Source organism: Oncorhynchus tshawytscha, linkage group LG33 (genome assembly GCF_018296145.1).
Source record: "Oncorhynchus tshawytscha isolate Ot180627B linkage group LG33, Otsh_v2.0, whole genome shotgun sequence".
Lineage (NCBI taxonomy): Eukaryota > Metazoa > Chordata > Actinopteri > Salmoniformes > Salmonidae > Oncorhynchus > Oncorhynchus tshawytscha.
The window spans coordinates 17,955,264-17,969,550 of NC_056461.1; the positions used below are offsets into that span (position 1 = coordinate 17,955,264).

The following is a 14,287-nucleotide window of genomic DNA, read 5'->3' on the forward strand; positions in this document are numbered from 1 at the left end:
TACAGTAGAACCCTTTTGGTCCCAAGTAGAACCCTTTCCACAGAGGATTTGACATGGAACCCAAAATGGTTCTACCTGGAACCAAAAATGGTTATCCTATGGGGACAGCCGAAGAACCATTTTGGAACTCTTTCTGCTAAGAGTGCAAGGTGGGAAAGAGAGAGAAACAGAGAGGCAAAGATAAAAAAAAGGGGGACGTCGGGACAGAGTGATAAAGAGAGAGCCTTTGTGAGAACGTTGGTAGACTTTGGGGGTTGATGGATGTGGGACATTTTGAGGAAAAGGGGAGGGGGAATAGGATGAGGGTAAGCTGGCAAGCCTTTAGCAAGAGCCACAGGGGGAGAGCTGTGTGTGTGCATGACCCGAGCATGCATGCATGTGTGTGTGTGTTGGTGATGACGCAACAGCTCCGGATGAGAGGATGATGGTGGGAAGGTAAAGCAGAGGTGTGGGAGGGATAAATATCCCAGGCAGCGCCGGGCCGTCTGGTCCCTAAGCGAGGCATTTCATCTCCAGCTTCATCCCCACTTACCAGGCTCATGTATTAAATGGCTTTTCTCACACACCGCTTACCTCCACCTGTTCAGCACTTAGTACAGATGGATGGGCCTCCCTCTCTCTCTCTCCCTCTCTTTCTCTCTTCTCTCTCTCTCTCCTCTCCCTCTCCTCTCTCTCTTCTCTCCCTCTCTTTCTCTCTTCTCTCTCTCCTCTCTCTCCTCTCTCTCTGGGAGCCTCGTCCATTTTAAACCTTGGCTTCTCTAATCGTTGTGTTCCCCAGGAGGAGCATACGCTCAGTGCCATGCCACCTGACAGAGTAGGATGTCTGTACCACTGTTTGGAAGCATCTGAGTGTGTGGTGTGGTGTCTGCACCTTACATAGGGATTGCAGGAGTAATTGAGTGCTTGAGTTCTCTAACTGACGTCAGAACTCGATCTTTAACTCAAGATATTTTTTTCTTCTTCAAATACTGTAAAACTATTTGGTCTAAATGTTATCTTGAAGACACCATTCATTTGATCTGACTGTTCAATTTGTACAAAAAATAAACCAAGCCAAGCATCACAGTTTTGCTCCCTAAATTCCCTTTCCCCTCCATGTCTCACTCACTCCATAGAATTTCAGAGCGCTCCCTATAGCGCTCCTATAGAAACGGATCTAACTGATGGGATACACAAGCTACATTCCTTGGAAGGAAGACCGTTTTATACTGTTCCATCACTGAGCTACAGTTTTGGAATAATTGTGTTATTTTCCGTTTATTGTTGTCACTAGTTACCACAGCCACAAAGTCCAAATTGTTTATGTCGTAAAAATTAATGAAAGCAAACATTTGCTTTTTAGTCAAAATTTTTAGGTTAGGCATAAGGTTAACAGTGTGGTTAAGGTCAGGGTTAAGTTTAAAATCAGATTTTAAGAAGCAAAATTGTAGATACCATCAGAGTTTATGACTTTGTGCTTGTTGGTAACTAACGTTAGTGACGACCCTACTTTGCCAAATGCTAGTGACATTTAGAATTGGTTAGCCGAGGCTATTACCCCCCAAACATAAACACGTTCCACGCTGACAATATGCAGAAACATTAGTTGGATAAAGACAGAGTGTATTTTCATCAGAATCATTAAGCCTAGGCATACTCACCAAACTGATGTTCTGGACATAATTCATCCCCATGCAGTGTTCAATGTGGAATTGCAACCCAGTATCACAGATTATACATGAAATAGACATTTGAGGCAGCTTTTAATGAGTTGGTTTGAGTTTCATTAAAGGGCCGTCCAGGTGGATGAATTATCTTGGCAAGGTAGAAATGCTCACTGACGGGAATGTACATTTAAGATAAATAAGCTTTGTGTGTATATGGAACATTTATGAGATCTTTTATTTCAGCTCATGAAACATGGGACCAACACATGGGACCAACACAATATAACAAGTTGATATTACAAGTTTCAATAAATTAATCTTAAACGACACTTGTTTTTATTATTGCAATTAGGATTTGTTACCTGTAAAGGTTATGATAAATTAGGCATTGTTGCTCACTGTTGGCATGTAGAGAATTGCGCTTTTTTCTTTTTACATTGCCACCCTTGTTCGAAAAATAGCTTTTTTAATTATTGGAGTACTTGAAAAATAATAATGAGAGTACTCAAACAGTCAAAAAAGGCCCAATGCCCATCCCTAGTCTGTAGGACTGTGTGGGAATTTAAGCCTGTTTGTGCGTGTCAGGGAGTTAGTGACACACTGTAGGCTATAGATGGACGGCCCTTTAATGAAACTCAGACCAACTCGTTAAACGCTGCCTCATTTGAGGAGCTTAGAAGACATGCTCTGTAGAGAGTGGCCTGAGAGAAAAGCATTTGAAGAGCAAAGGTTTGGTACTAATCACAATAAAACCTCTATCCTTCTCTCTCTCGCTCTCTCTCTCTCTCTTCCCCTGTTTGCAGAATTACCTGAAGGCAGCCTGGAACGTGTTTGACTTTGTGACAGTTTTGGGAAGTATCACGGACATCTTGGTCACAGAGATTAAGGTAAGCTCTGTTGCCACGTCCCTATGTAGTATCGTACTTTCTGTAAGAGCTGCCACAATGTGCCCATTCAACTTCATATATGTAAAGACATCAGCCAAAAGGGATACTCCTATATGCTGTCCTGCCTGTATGACTTCATTCATAATAACTTTACTCCTTGAAGGAGGATGTGTCCAGTGGAAAGTTATTTCACAAGGTTTAACCCAGTTACAGTACTTGTGATGAGGTAATAAGTTGAAGTCAACAGCAGATCCTACTAGAGAGCTGATGGGGATAGCTGAGAGCTTCCTGCCGGAAAAGAGTGCTCAGTGTCTCATGCTGGATGGATTAGTATGGAGCTGGGGACAGACAGAAGTGGCAGGCAGAGTTTGAAATGGGGATCAGGAAAAGCCTCTGTGCAGATTGCAGCACAGTAGCACTAAAGTGGATTGGAGTAGTCTGTTTACTGTTTAACGCTCTTTGTGGAAGACGTCTCTTTTTTTGTAGGATTTCTCTCCACGTTACTGTGTTTTTTTTTCTTCTCTCTCTCTCTCTCTCTCTCTCTCTCTCTCTTTCTCACTCTCTGTTTTTTCTCTCTCTTTCTCTCGCTGTGTTTCCATCTTCTGCTATGACTTTACTGGCGCCTGCCCTTTGGCATCACTCTGTCAACCTCTGCCTCCTCTCTGACACTATGGGCCATCACTCTGTCAACCTCTGCCTCCTCTCTGACACTATGGGCCATCACTCTGCCAACCTCTGCCTCCTCTCTGACACTATGGGCCATCCCTCTGCCAACCTCTGCCTCCTCTCTGACACTATGGGCCATCACTCTGCCAACCTCTGCCTCCTCTCTGACACTATGGGCCATCCCTCTGCCAACCTCTGCCTCCTCTCTGACACTATGGGCCATCACTCTGCCAACCTCTGCCTCCTCTCTGACACTATGGGCCATCACTCTGCCAACCTCTGCCTCCTCTCTGACACTATGGGCCATCCCTCTGCCAACCTCTGCCTCCTCTCTGACACTATGGGCCGCTCTAGACGGTAAGTGACTTTTCTTGTTCCCGCTGCTTTTGACTCTTCCCTTGGTGGCCAGTCTATCTTTTGGTCTTGGTCCTAACTTGTTCCTTAACACATGTATGTTATGTGGTGCAACAGTTATTAGATGACTTGAAGCAGTTACATAAATGGATAGGTAGACACTCTTCACTTCACGGAAAATGATCTGCTTTCACCATTCTTAGTGTAACCCAGATCTGTTCCAGGACCAGTATGGATGTACAGTTTGTGTCTCGTCCTGCAGGACAAGCTGATCAACCTGAGTTTCCTGAGGCTTTTCAGGGCGGCCAGGCTCATCAAGCTATTGAGGCAGGGCTATACCATCCGCATCCTGCTGTGGACCTTTGTCCAGTCCTTCAAGGTGAGTCACTGACCCCTGACCTCTTAGAGTTGAGAATAACATGGTATTCGTCGGATCAAATTAATGAATGTTAGGCCCATTCATTATGTTGCAGTAACCGTAAGCACATGGCACTATAAGTGGAAATAAAGAAATACAATAAGGACATGTTTTGGGTTGCTTTCATATAATGGATCTTTGGATTGATAATGATGTTCATTCGGAGTCTTAAAGAAGTTTGTTCTATGGAGCCTCTCTTGAAAGTTTTGTTGTACAGAGAACAAGGGTATTGACAGCTTTAGTTAATCTGATAGCAGGTTAAATGTGGGGTGATGAGAGCTTTTAAGCCCCTATGAAAACGTATAGGTTTTATGGGCTTAGAATCCAAGCCTGCCCCCTGTACCCGGACTTTGAATTACTCCCCTCTGGGCGCAGGTTTAGGGCACCCCTCGGACAGGAAAAACACAACTAGACAATCATTTGTGCCAGGTGTGATATCCCTCCTAAATAGCTCTGGGGAAATGTTCCTATCGACCCAGTAAGGCCAGCAGGCTAGTCTTTTTTTAGTGGTTTGTAACTGTTATGAAAGTTGTATTTTCAATTTGTTTTGCTATTGAAAAGCCACTTTAAACGTGTACATGATACTGCAACAAAATTTCCCCACGGGGACAATAAAGTCAGTAGAGTAAAGATAGTTGCTGCAGTGTTAAAAGGTGGCTCTTTAATTAAAATGTATCTTTACCTCTTCCTTGTCTGGGATATACATATGTGATTAAGGAAATCAACTCTGTGGCTAGAGTTGGCTGCTCTGTCCCATAATTAAGACTATTAAACCTCACTGGGATTTTAATTTATCTTGTGTTTATGTGTTTTCTATTTCCAGGCTCTACCTTACGTCTGCCTCCTCATCGCTATGCTCTTCTTCATCTATGCCATCATCGGCATGCAGGTGAGTAATACCTTTAGAGTTGATTGCTCATTTAAAAGGAAGCCATGGTGATAGACAAAATTGTAAAAATGCTTTATTGAATGCACAATGAAGGTATGTTCCCTCCACTAGATTAGCATGGCATTGTAAATCAATGGTAATTGTGACTTCTGGTAAAAGAGCCATCGTTTAATCAGCGATGCTGTTTAATGACTATGGTGCCCCGGAGGGCTTGATCAGGATACCCCCCCCATAATTAGTGACAAACATAACACCAACAGAAGCTTATCTGGCTCTTTGTTATCATCAGGACTAACTGTGCATCCCAAATGGCACGCTTTTCACTATGCGTTGCACTACATACCTATGGGTCATGGTCAAAAGTAGTGCACTATAGAGGGAATATCAAAAGTAGTGCACTATATTGGGAATAGGGTGCCATTTGGGATGCAGCCTATGAGTGTAGATTTGGGTAGGATAGAGGACGTCGCCATGTCTTTGGATTCTCTTGTTATTAGATTATCAACATCTCTAGATAGCTATACAACATAATCACTATGCCTTCCGTCTTCCATGCTTCACCCCGCCCACACACACACACACACACACACACACACACACACACACACACACACACAGTCTTCTGCCTACCCTGGCGCGATTTGAGAAAGATACTGATTCCTGGCAAAAGTGGCTAATGTGTTTTTCGGAGATAGCATTACATTACATTATATCAAATCCTGCAAATGCTGATACATTCAGCTGCTTACTCACCCATTGCTTACTCACACGTACTGTATGTGCGTTTGAAATGGCCCCACATCCCATACATAGTGCACTACTTCTTACCAGGACCCATAGAGCTCTGGTTAAAAGGCATGCACTATATAGGGAATAGGGGCCTATTTGGGACGTAACCATAGATAGCATACAGGGAATCCCTCTAACTGCTACGCCGGCCCTTTCTGCTTACTTCAGGTGTTTGGAAACATTGAGCTGAATGAGGAATCGGCCATCAACCACCACAACAACTTCCAGACATTCTTTCAGGCTCTGATGCTTCTGTTCAGGTGGCCATGCCTCCACATTCTCCATATTCTTCCTGTTCTATTAGACGTTTTCCCACATATCGGCCTGTTCTTTATATTGCAATGTAATATCGTAAAAGAGACATGTAGTTCCTCATGCCCATGGTGGTGTTTGTGATGGGATTTACTGTGTAGTTTCCAATGATGTGTATTTGTTTACATATACCATGTGGGTGTGTGTCTGTCTGTCTGTCTGTCTGTCTCTGTGTGTGTGTGTGTGTGTGTGTGTGTGTGTGTGTGTGTGTGTGTGTGTGTGTGTGTGTGTGTGTCGCAGGAGTGCAACAGGCGAGGCGTGGCATGAGATCATGCTGTCGTGTCTGAGTAACCGTCCGTGTGATAAACTGTCAGGGTCTGGAGGGAAGGAATGCGGCAGTGATTTTGCTTACTTCTACTTTGTCTCCTTCATCTTCCTCTGCTCCTTCCTGGTCAGTATGGGCCATCGCAAATGAATGACCATTCAGAATGCCCCATGTCCAGTGAATGACCAATGATCAGCAATGAATAACCACTCAGGATACAGACACATACAGTATCTCCTCACATGTGCATGCACGTTACCTGCACAGTGCTCACCTAGGCTCTCTTACTCTGATGAAATGGTCCAGTTATTATTGGTCAGTCCCTTCTTGTTGGCCACTTGAGTCTTCTCTGTCTCTGTGATACAATGTTGTTGACCCCAACTTGACCACTTGCGATGGAAACTCTTCCCTCTCCACCTCCCTCTTTCTCCCTCCAGATGCTCAACCTTTTTGTGGCGGTCATCATGGACAACTTTGAGTACCTAACCAGAGATGCCTCCATCCTGGGGCCTCACCACCTGGACGAATTTATCCGCGTCTGGGCCGAGTACGACCCTGCTGCCTGGTACGTATCAGTAATCCTCCTACAAGTGATCCCCCCTTTGTCAAGACAGCGTCTGTTTCAGGTTCAGTAGTGAAGAGGTGAAGGTAGGAGATGAGGGGTGGAAGTGGCCGTGATTGTCAGGGGTACAGCAAATAGTCGCCGACACAACAAAGTTGGCTCTAAGTTCCAGTGGGATGACTCTGTGACGTTTGACGACGTTTGACCGTCAGGGAGGGCACTTCTGAGTGACGTTAAGACTGGCCCTGGAGTGCCGACTAGGGCCCCACAGGCAGACTGATGCATGTAAATCCATGGTTCCACTCTGCCATCCGCTAGGCTCCCCTCACTAAGCTGGCGGCTCGAAAGCTCCTCTCTGTCTGTCATTTGAATCACACAACACAGCTTTATCTATCTCCACCGCTTCCCAAAGTCTTCACCAGAATCCATTGAGAAATACTGGAACTCTAAGAGCAAAAATGAAATGTTTGGCTGATTTGCACCAGGATGAGAAGTCCAAAATGTCATAATTGCCAACCTATTCCCTATAGGCCCTAGTCAAAAGTAGTGCACTATATAGGGAATAGGGTGCCATTTGGGACATAGATCCAGACTCTGTTGCTCAGTCTCATCCCCTGTGGCCCCCCGATGTTAGACACAGCCATTAAGGGGAGGAATCATCCCAGGCTCGTGGTAACGGCTGGAGTGGAATCGGTGGAATGGTATCAAATAGGCCAAACATGGTTTCCATGTGTTTGATGCCATTCCATTCGCTCAGTTCCAGCCATTATTATGAGCCGTCCTCCCCTCAGCAGCCTCCACTGGTCCCAAATGGCATCCTTTTCCTTACATGCAGACTCAAAAGTAGGGTTCAATTTGGGACGTAGACTTATAACCTCCCAGGAACCATGTAGTCATGTATGACTATAGATAGGTAAGCTTGTTATTTATACACCGAGTTTACAAAACATTAGGAACACCTGCTCTTTCCATGACATAGACTGACAAGGTGAATCCAGGCGAAATCTTTGATCCTTTATTGATGTCACTTGTTAAATCCACTTCAAACAGTGTGGATGAAGGGAAGGAGACAGGTTAAAGAAGGAGTTTTAAGCCTTGAGACAATTTAGACATAGATTGTGTATGTGTGCCATTCAGAGGGTGAATGGGCAAGATGTAAGATTTAAGTGCCTTTGAATGAGGTATGGTAGTAGGTGCCAGGCGCACCGGTTTGAGTGTGTCAAGAACTGCAACACTGCTGGAATTTGCACACTCGATAGTTTCCCGTGTGTATCAAGAATGGTCCACCACCCAATGGACATCCAGCCAACTTGACACAACTGTGGGAAGCATTGTTGTCAACATGGGCCAGCATCCCTGTGGAATGCTTTCGACACCTTGTAGAGTCCATACCCCAAAGAATTTAGGCTGTTCTGAGGGGTAAAGGAAGTGCAACTGAATATTAAGAAGGTGTTTCCCACAGTTGTGTCAAGTTGACTTGATGTCTTCGGGTGGTGGATCATTCTTGATACACACGGGAAACGGTGTTCCAAATGTTTTTTATATCTGCACTATCTACAGGTGTACTATATTCAATGACCATGACTGCATACAATGGAGGATATAATGAATATGTTAAGTCACAGGAGCAGAAATGGTGGTGTTTGTGTCCTAACCTCTTTTTAACCTGTGTCTTTTACAGCGGAAGGATATGCTATCAGGATATGTACAAATTGTTGCGTTTTATCTCGCCTCCTCTCGGCTTAGGGAAGAAGTGCCCTAATAGGGTGGCCTACAAGGTTTGCAACCCCACACACCCCTTAATCATAAAGGGATGAGGTGGAAGTGGAAAATGAATGACTGTGAATGACTCCTAGGGCCAGGGATTCCACCACACACAAACACACAAGCATACACCTTCCATACTAACCGGCTGGTGGGTAACCATGGGAACTAATGGAAAACAATGCCACAATGTAGTTCTCGTTACAGTATACTGGCCAGGCTTCACCATCAAGTTATTTCTTCACCATACTGAATACAGTACAGTATGCTGTATGCAGTAGGCCTATATGGTTTCTCGAAGTAGGCCCAAGAGACTGTTTAAACCATTGTGTGCTTTGTTTCCTGTGTTCAATTTGGTTACCGCTGATGTCTCATAGCATGCAGAAACAGATGACATCTGAACAGTGACGCCACAACCTCCCCCTGACATACTGAATATATACTGTACATGTCTCAATCCAACATCATGATCCTGCCATCCCGACATCTCTCCTCAGGGAATTCCCGGGAAAACACCCCACCCTCCTCCTGTCCAATCCTGGGATACATCCCTGTCTTAGGCAGGACAGGGATGAGATCCCGCCATGGAATCCACTGCCCTGGAAATCTAAAATAACACAGATTTCTGTTTTTGCCATTTTCTCTACTGTTTTACTGTCCTCTTTTGGTCATTTCTAACTCCGTCCTCCTCCAACCTTCTCTGGATACCTCCATCCCTCTCTTTGACCTCTGTGGTCCCCTGTGACATCTTCCCCTGTGAAGTGGCCGTATGACCTACCTTGATATGCACGAGATGCTCCGCCACATGTCCCCTCCACTAGGTGTGGGAAAGAAATGCCCGCCCAGAATCGCCTATAAGGTAGACCCTTTCCCCCTCCTCTCCCTTCCTCCCCCAGTAATCTTCCTCTCACTTCTGCCGCTCAATCCCACCTGTCCTGTGTCTCCCGGCTTCTGTCAGACTGTCACAGCCACTTCCTGCTGGGCTCTCGTTTTTTCCTCGTTGTTGCTCTTCCTGTCTGTTTGTGACATTCTCTTCTGTCTTCTGCTCCCTCTCAGCTTTTGGCGTTTAGCGTGCTCACTTCACTGTCTGGCCATTTAGACTTGTTTTGTTTTTAGACTGTTTTAATTATGTTCAACTAAGAAGAAGTCAAGACAGACAGTTGACACAAGCCACACTATTACCAAGATGTTAGCTAAAAACTCATCGCAGGTTTTGAAAAATCACTTTGATGACATCGACACATTCTTAGGACCTTTTCTTCCTATCGTTTTAACCAAACATGCCGTTGTCACATAAAAGCAGATAATGAATATGAGGTTAAAAAGAGTTGGAGACATATTGTTGTGCACTTGAGTGAGGACCCAAAAGCGGTTTAACAAAAACAGAGTCCTTTAATGTAAAAACACAGGGAAGACATAGATCCTCTTCAGATGTAGAAAATGGCAAAATAGACAACCCTCAGAGAGGGCGACAAATGAAACAGAAAGTCCTTCTGATATTTACAAAAGAGTCCCCTTCTTAGCAGCAGAGGAGAATAGCTGGGTTGCGGCGACAGACTGCTGGTCTCTCTGGGTAGGCGCGGGTCGTAGCGGACAGAGGTACCTGATCAGACGTAGCATCAGAAGAACAGGCAGATTCCGACAGGATGGAACAAGGGTGAAGCAAACGAGACGATAGTTTGGTTCTGGCATGAGAAACTCAAACGAGAATCTGACAAAGAAAGAAGCAGGAACAGAGAGAGAAATAGAGACCTAATCAGAGGGAAAAAGGGAACAGGTGGGAAAAGGGGGAACGAGGTAGTTAGAGTAGATGAGGAACAGCTGGGGGAAGGAGAGGAAGAGAAGGTTACCTAATACGACCAGCAGAGGGAAACGGAGTGAAGAGAAAGAACAGGAACAAGACATAATATGACAATACATGACACATATGGTCGAGTAATAAACCTGTCCCCTCTTCTCCAATCTATACTCTATGGGCTGGGCTGTGTTGAGCTGCAGTATTTAGAGAGCTTGTATTGTGGACCAAGGTAAATCTGGTTCAGCCCTCAGGTACACTCTGTGTATGGCATTTACCTCTGAGTGTGGTACTTACTATGAGTGGCTCCAGCGTGTACACAGCTGTCTAGATGAATCATGGTTAAGACAGCCCTAGCCGTGCCCTGGATAAAAACGTCTGCCAAGCGACTAGTTGGATCTGACGTGTGTGGGGTCTCCAAATATAACTCCTGCTTTAGAGAGATTAATGAACAGGGAGAAATGAGAGAGAGCGAAGCTAGCCATTTTTTTTACATCTCATTTTTACTTTCTTCTTTCTTTCCTTTGCTGTTGTGGAAAATGCATCTCGCTCAACTCCCTCCTTAATGAACGCAGAGGTTCCTGTGCGTCTCTGTTGTCCCTCTGTCACCCTCTGTTTTTAACTCCTGTGTCGTGTGTCTGTCACCCTCTGTTTATAACTCCTGTCTCGTGTCTCTGTCACCCTCTGTTTATAACTCCCCTGTTGTCCCTCTGTCACCCTCTGTTTTTAACTCCTCTGCTCAATCAATCACATTTATTTATAAAGCCCTTTTTTTCAGCAGTTGTGACAAAGTGCTTATACAGAAACACAGCCTAAAACCCCAAAGGGCAAGCAATGCAGATGTAGAAGCACGGTTGCTAGGATTAACTCCCTAGAATGGCTGGAACCTAGGAAGAAACCTAGAGAGGAACCAGGCTCTGAGGGGTGGCCCGTCCTCTTTTGGCTGTGCTGGATGGAGATTCTAAGAGTACATGGCTATTAAGGCCAGATCGTTCTTCAAGATGTTCAAAAGTTCATAGTCGACCAGCACGGTCAAATAATAATCACAGTGGTTATAGAGGGCGCAACAGGTCAGCACCTCAGGAGTAAATGTCAATTGGCTTTTCATAGCCGAACATTCAGAGGTCGAGACAGCAGGTGCGGTAGAGAGAGAGAGAAGGAAAGAGGGGAGAGAGAGGGTCGAAACAGCAGGTCTGGGATAATCTAGCACATCCGGTGAACAGGTCAGGGTTCCATAGCCACAGGCAGAACAGCAGAAACTGGATCAGCAGCACGATCAGGTGGGCGGGGACTGCCAGGAGTCATCAGGCCAGGTGGTCCTAGTGCACAGGTCCTCTGGGAGGGAGGGAGGGTTTGGGGACACTGGATAGGGCCAACCAGGCAGGATATAACCACACCCACTTTGCCAGAGCACAGCCCCCACACCACCAAAGAGATATCAACAGACCACTTACTTGCTACCCTGAGACAAGGTCTAGTATAGCGCACAAAGACCTTCACCGCCGCACAAGCCGGACAGGAAGATCACGTCAGTGACTCAACCCATTCAAGTTGACTACGGTGAAAAAAAGCCTGGCATGATGTGATACGCCCTTCATAGGGATGGCATGGGAGAGCAAGCCAGTGACTGAGCCCCCCATAATAGGGTCAGAGGCAGAGAATCCCAGTGGGGAGAGGGGAGCCGGCTAGGCAGCGACAGCAAGGGTGGTTCGTCACTCCAGTGCCTTGCCGTTCACCTTCACATCCCTGGGCCAGACAACGCTCAATCATAGGACCCACTGAAGAGATGAGTCTTCAGTAAAGACTTAAAGGTTGGAATCGGCAGATTTCCATAAAAATGTTGCTCTATAGGAGAAAGCCCTATCTCCAGCTGTTTGCTTAGAAATTCTAGGAACAATAAGGAGGCCTGAATCTTGTGACCCTAGCATACGTGTAGGTATGTACGACAGGACCAAATCAGAGAGATAGGAAGAACTAGTCCATGTAGTGTTTTTGTAGGTTAACAGTAAAACCTTGAAATCACCCCAAGCCTTAACAGGACTCATGTGTAGTGCCTGGAGTAATATGATAAAACCTTTGGGTTCTTGTCAAGATTCTAGCAGCTGTATTTAGTAGAAGCAGAAGTTTATTTAGTGCCTTATCTGGGTATTCGGAGAGTAGAGCATTGCAGTAGTCTAATCTTGAAGTGACAAAAGCATGGATTAGCTTTTCTGCATCATTTTTTGACAGAATGTTTCAGATTTTAGTAATGTTTTCAAGGTGGAAAAAATCAACGCTTGAAAAATGTGTACATGTTTGTCAAAAGAGAGATCAGGGTCCAGAGTAACGCCAAGGTCCTTCACAGTTTTATTTGAGACGACTGTGCAACCATCAACATCCATTGTGAAGATCTGACAGCAGATCTCTTTGTTTCTTGGGACCTACAACTAGCATCTCTGTTTTGCCACCATCCACTTCCTTATGTCTACAACACAGGCTTCCAGTGTAGGCAGTTTTGGGGCTTCAACATGTTTCACTGAAATGTACAGCTGTGTGTCATCTGCATAGCAATGAAAATTGACATTGTGTTTCCAAATACCATCACCAAGAGGTAGGATATAAAGTGAGAACAATAGTGACACTAGAACAGAACCTTGAGGAACAAAGAAACATACCATTGATTTGTCAGAGGTCATAACATCCACAGAGACGTACTGCGAGTCTAATATTAATAGTAATGGAATCGCCAATGATGAGGGTTTTAAATTTGTTGTCGCTAATGGTGGGAGGCTCGGGTGGTATCGGGTGGTGGAGAGATCTGAGAAAGCTCAGGCTCTGACTCCGACTCGTTGCTTAAATGGGGAATACCGGTTGAACGTTTCTATCAGCTGATTGAGCGACATCGGTTGAGCATGCCAACAGCATTTCTTTCCAGAAGCTGTGACAAAATTGTCCGGCTGAGGGGACTGAGCAGGGGGTTACCACTACTACTGTACCTGTACTTACTGGCAGCACAGACCCTTTCCTACACTTAAATTGCCCTAGTTTACGATTTCATCTGAACATGGGCTTGCAACTTGGCTATCCTCACGATAAGGAGATAGTTCTCCTCCATATTATGAGTACAGCGACTGCAATGAGAAGACATAATGTTACTTGTCTTCGGCTGGTGGAGGCCCTGCAGATCCATGTCCATATACATCGTCCGGGGTGAAAAGTTGAATGAAAAAGTTGAGTGAAGGCATTGGTATAGTCTGTTTATAACTCCTCTGTCACCCTCTGTTTATAACTCCTCTGTTGTATCTCTGTCACCCTCTGTTTATAACTCCTCTGTTGTCCCTCTGTCACCCTCTGTTTATAACTCCTCTGTTGTACCTCTGTCACCCTCTGTTTATAACTCCTCTGTTGTGCCTCTGTTTATAACTCCTCTGTTGTATCTCTGTCACCCTCTGTTTATAACTCCTGTGTTGTCGTTCTGTCACCCTCTGTTTATAACTCCACTGTTGTACCTCTGTCACCCTCTGTTTTTAACTCCTCTGTTGTACCTCTGTCACCCTCTGTTTATAACTCCTCTGTTGTACCTCTGTCACCCTCTGTTTATAACTCCTAATTTTCCGCTCTGGCTATGCGCTGAGCTTCCCTGCTAAATTACCTTTCTTTTCCTCCCTGTGGGGATTTTTCATTCCTCTTATCTGCTTAACTCCACTGTGTGTGTGTGTGTGTGTGTGTGTGTGTGTGTGTGTGTGTGTGTGTGTGTGTGTGTGTGTGTGTGTGTGTGTGTGTGTGTGTGTGTGTGTGTGTGTGTGTGTGTGTGTGTGTGTGTGTGTGTGCGCGCACGCGCGTGCGTATGTTTTTGACAGAATGTGTACATACAGTATTTATATGTTTGTGGGATGGCCTCACGTGTCTGTGGTTTTCCTTTCGCCCTAGTGGGCACTACTTGACATGTCAGACCCTGCAT

At 45.2% G+C, this 14,287-nt stretch overlaps 1 protein-coding gene across 3 annotated transcripts in view; it reads left to right on the top strand.

Moving 5' to 3' along the window:
* Positions 1-14,287, top strand: part of LOC112234449 (voltage-dependent N-type calcium channel subunit alpha-1B-like) — a 213,817-nt gene that overhangs the window by 176,438 nt on the left and 23,092 nt on the right. For 2 of the 3 annotated variants that reach the window (XM_042311164.1, XM_042311165.1), the window contains 8 exons: positions 2,450-2,533; positions 3,554-3,556; positions 3,816-3,932; positions 4,795-4,860; positions 5,818-5,909; positions 6,202-6,352; positions 6,664-6,791; positions 9,315-9,411. In XM_042311164.1, coding sequence (XP_042167098.1) covers positions 2,450-2,533; positions 3,554-3,556; positions 3,816-3,932; positions 4,795-4,860; positions 5,818-5,909; positions 6,202-6,352; positions 6,664-6,791; positions 9,315-9,411 — 738 coding nt within the window. The remainder of the gene's footprint in view (positions 1-2,449; positions 2,534-3,553; positions 3,557-3,815; positions 3,933-4,794; positions 4,861-5,817; positions 5,910-6,201; positions 6,353-6,663; positions 6,792-9,314; positions 9,412-14,287) is intronic. The other variant, XM_042311163.1, reaches the window with a different exon arrangement.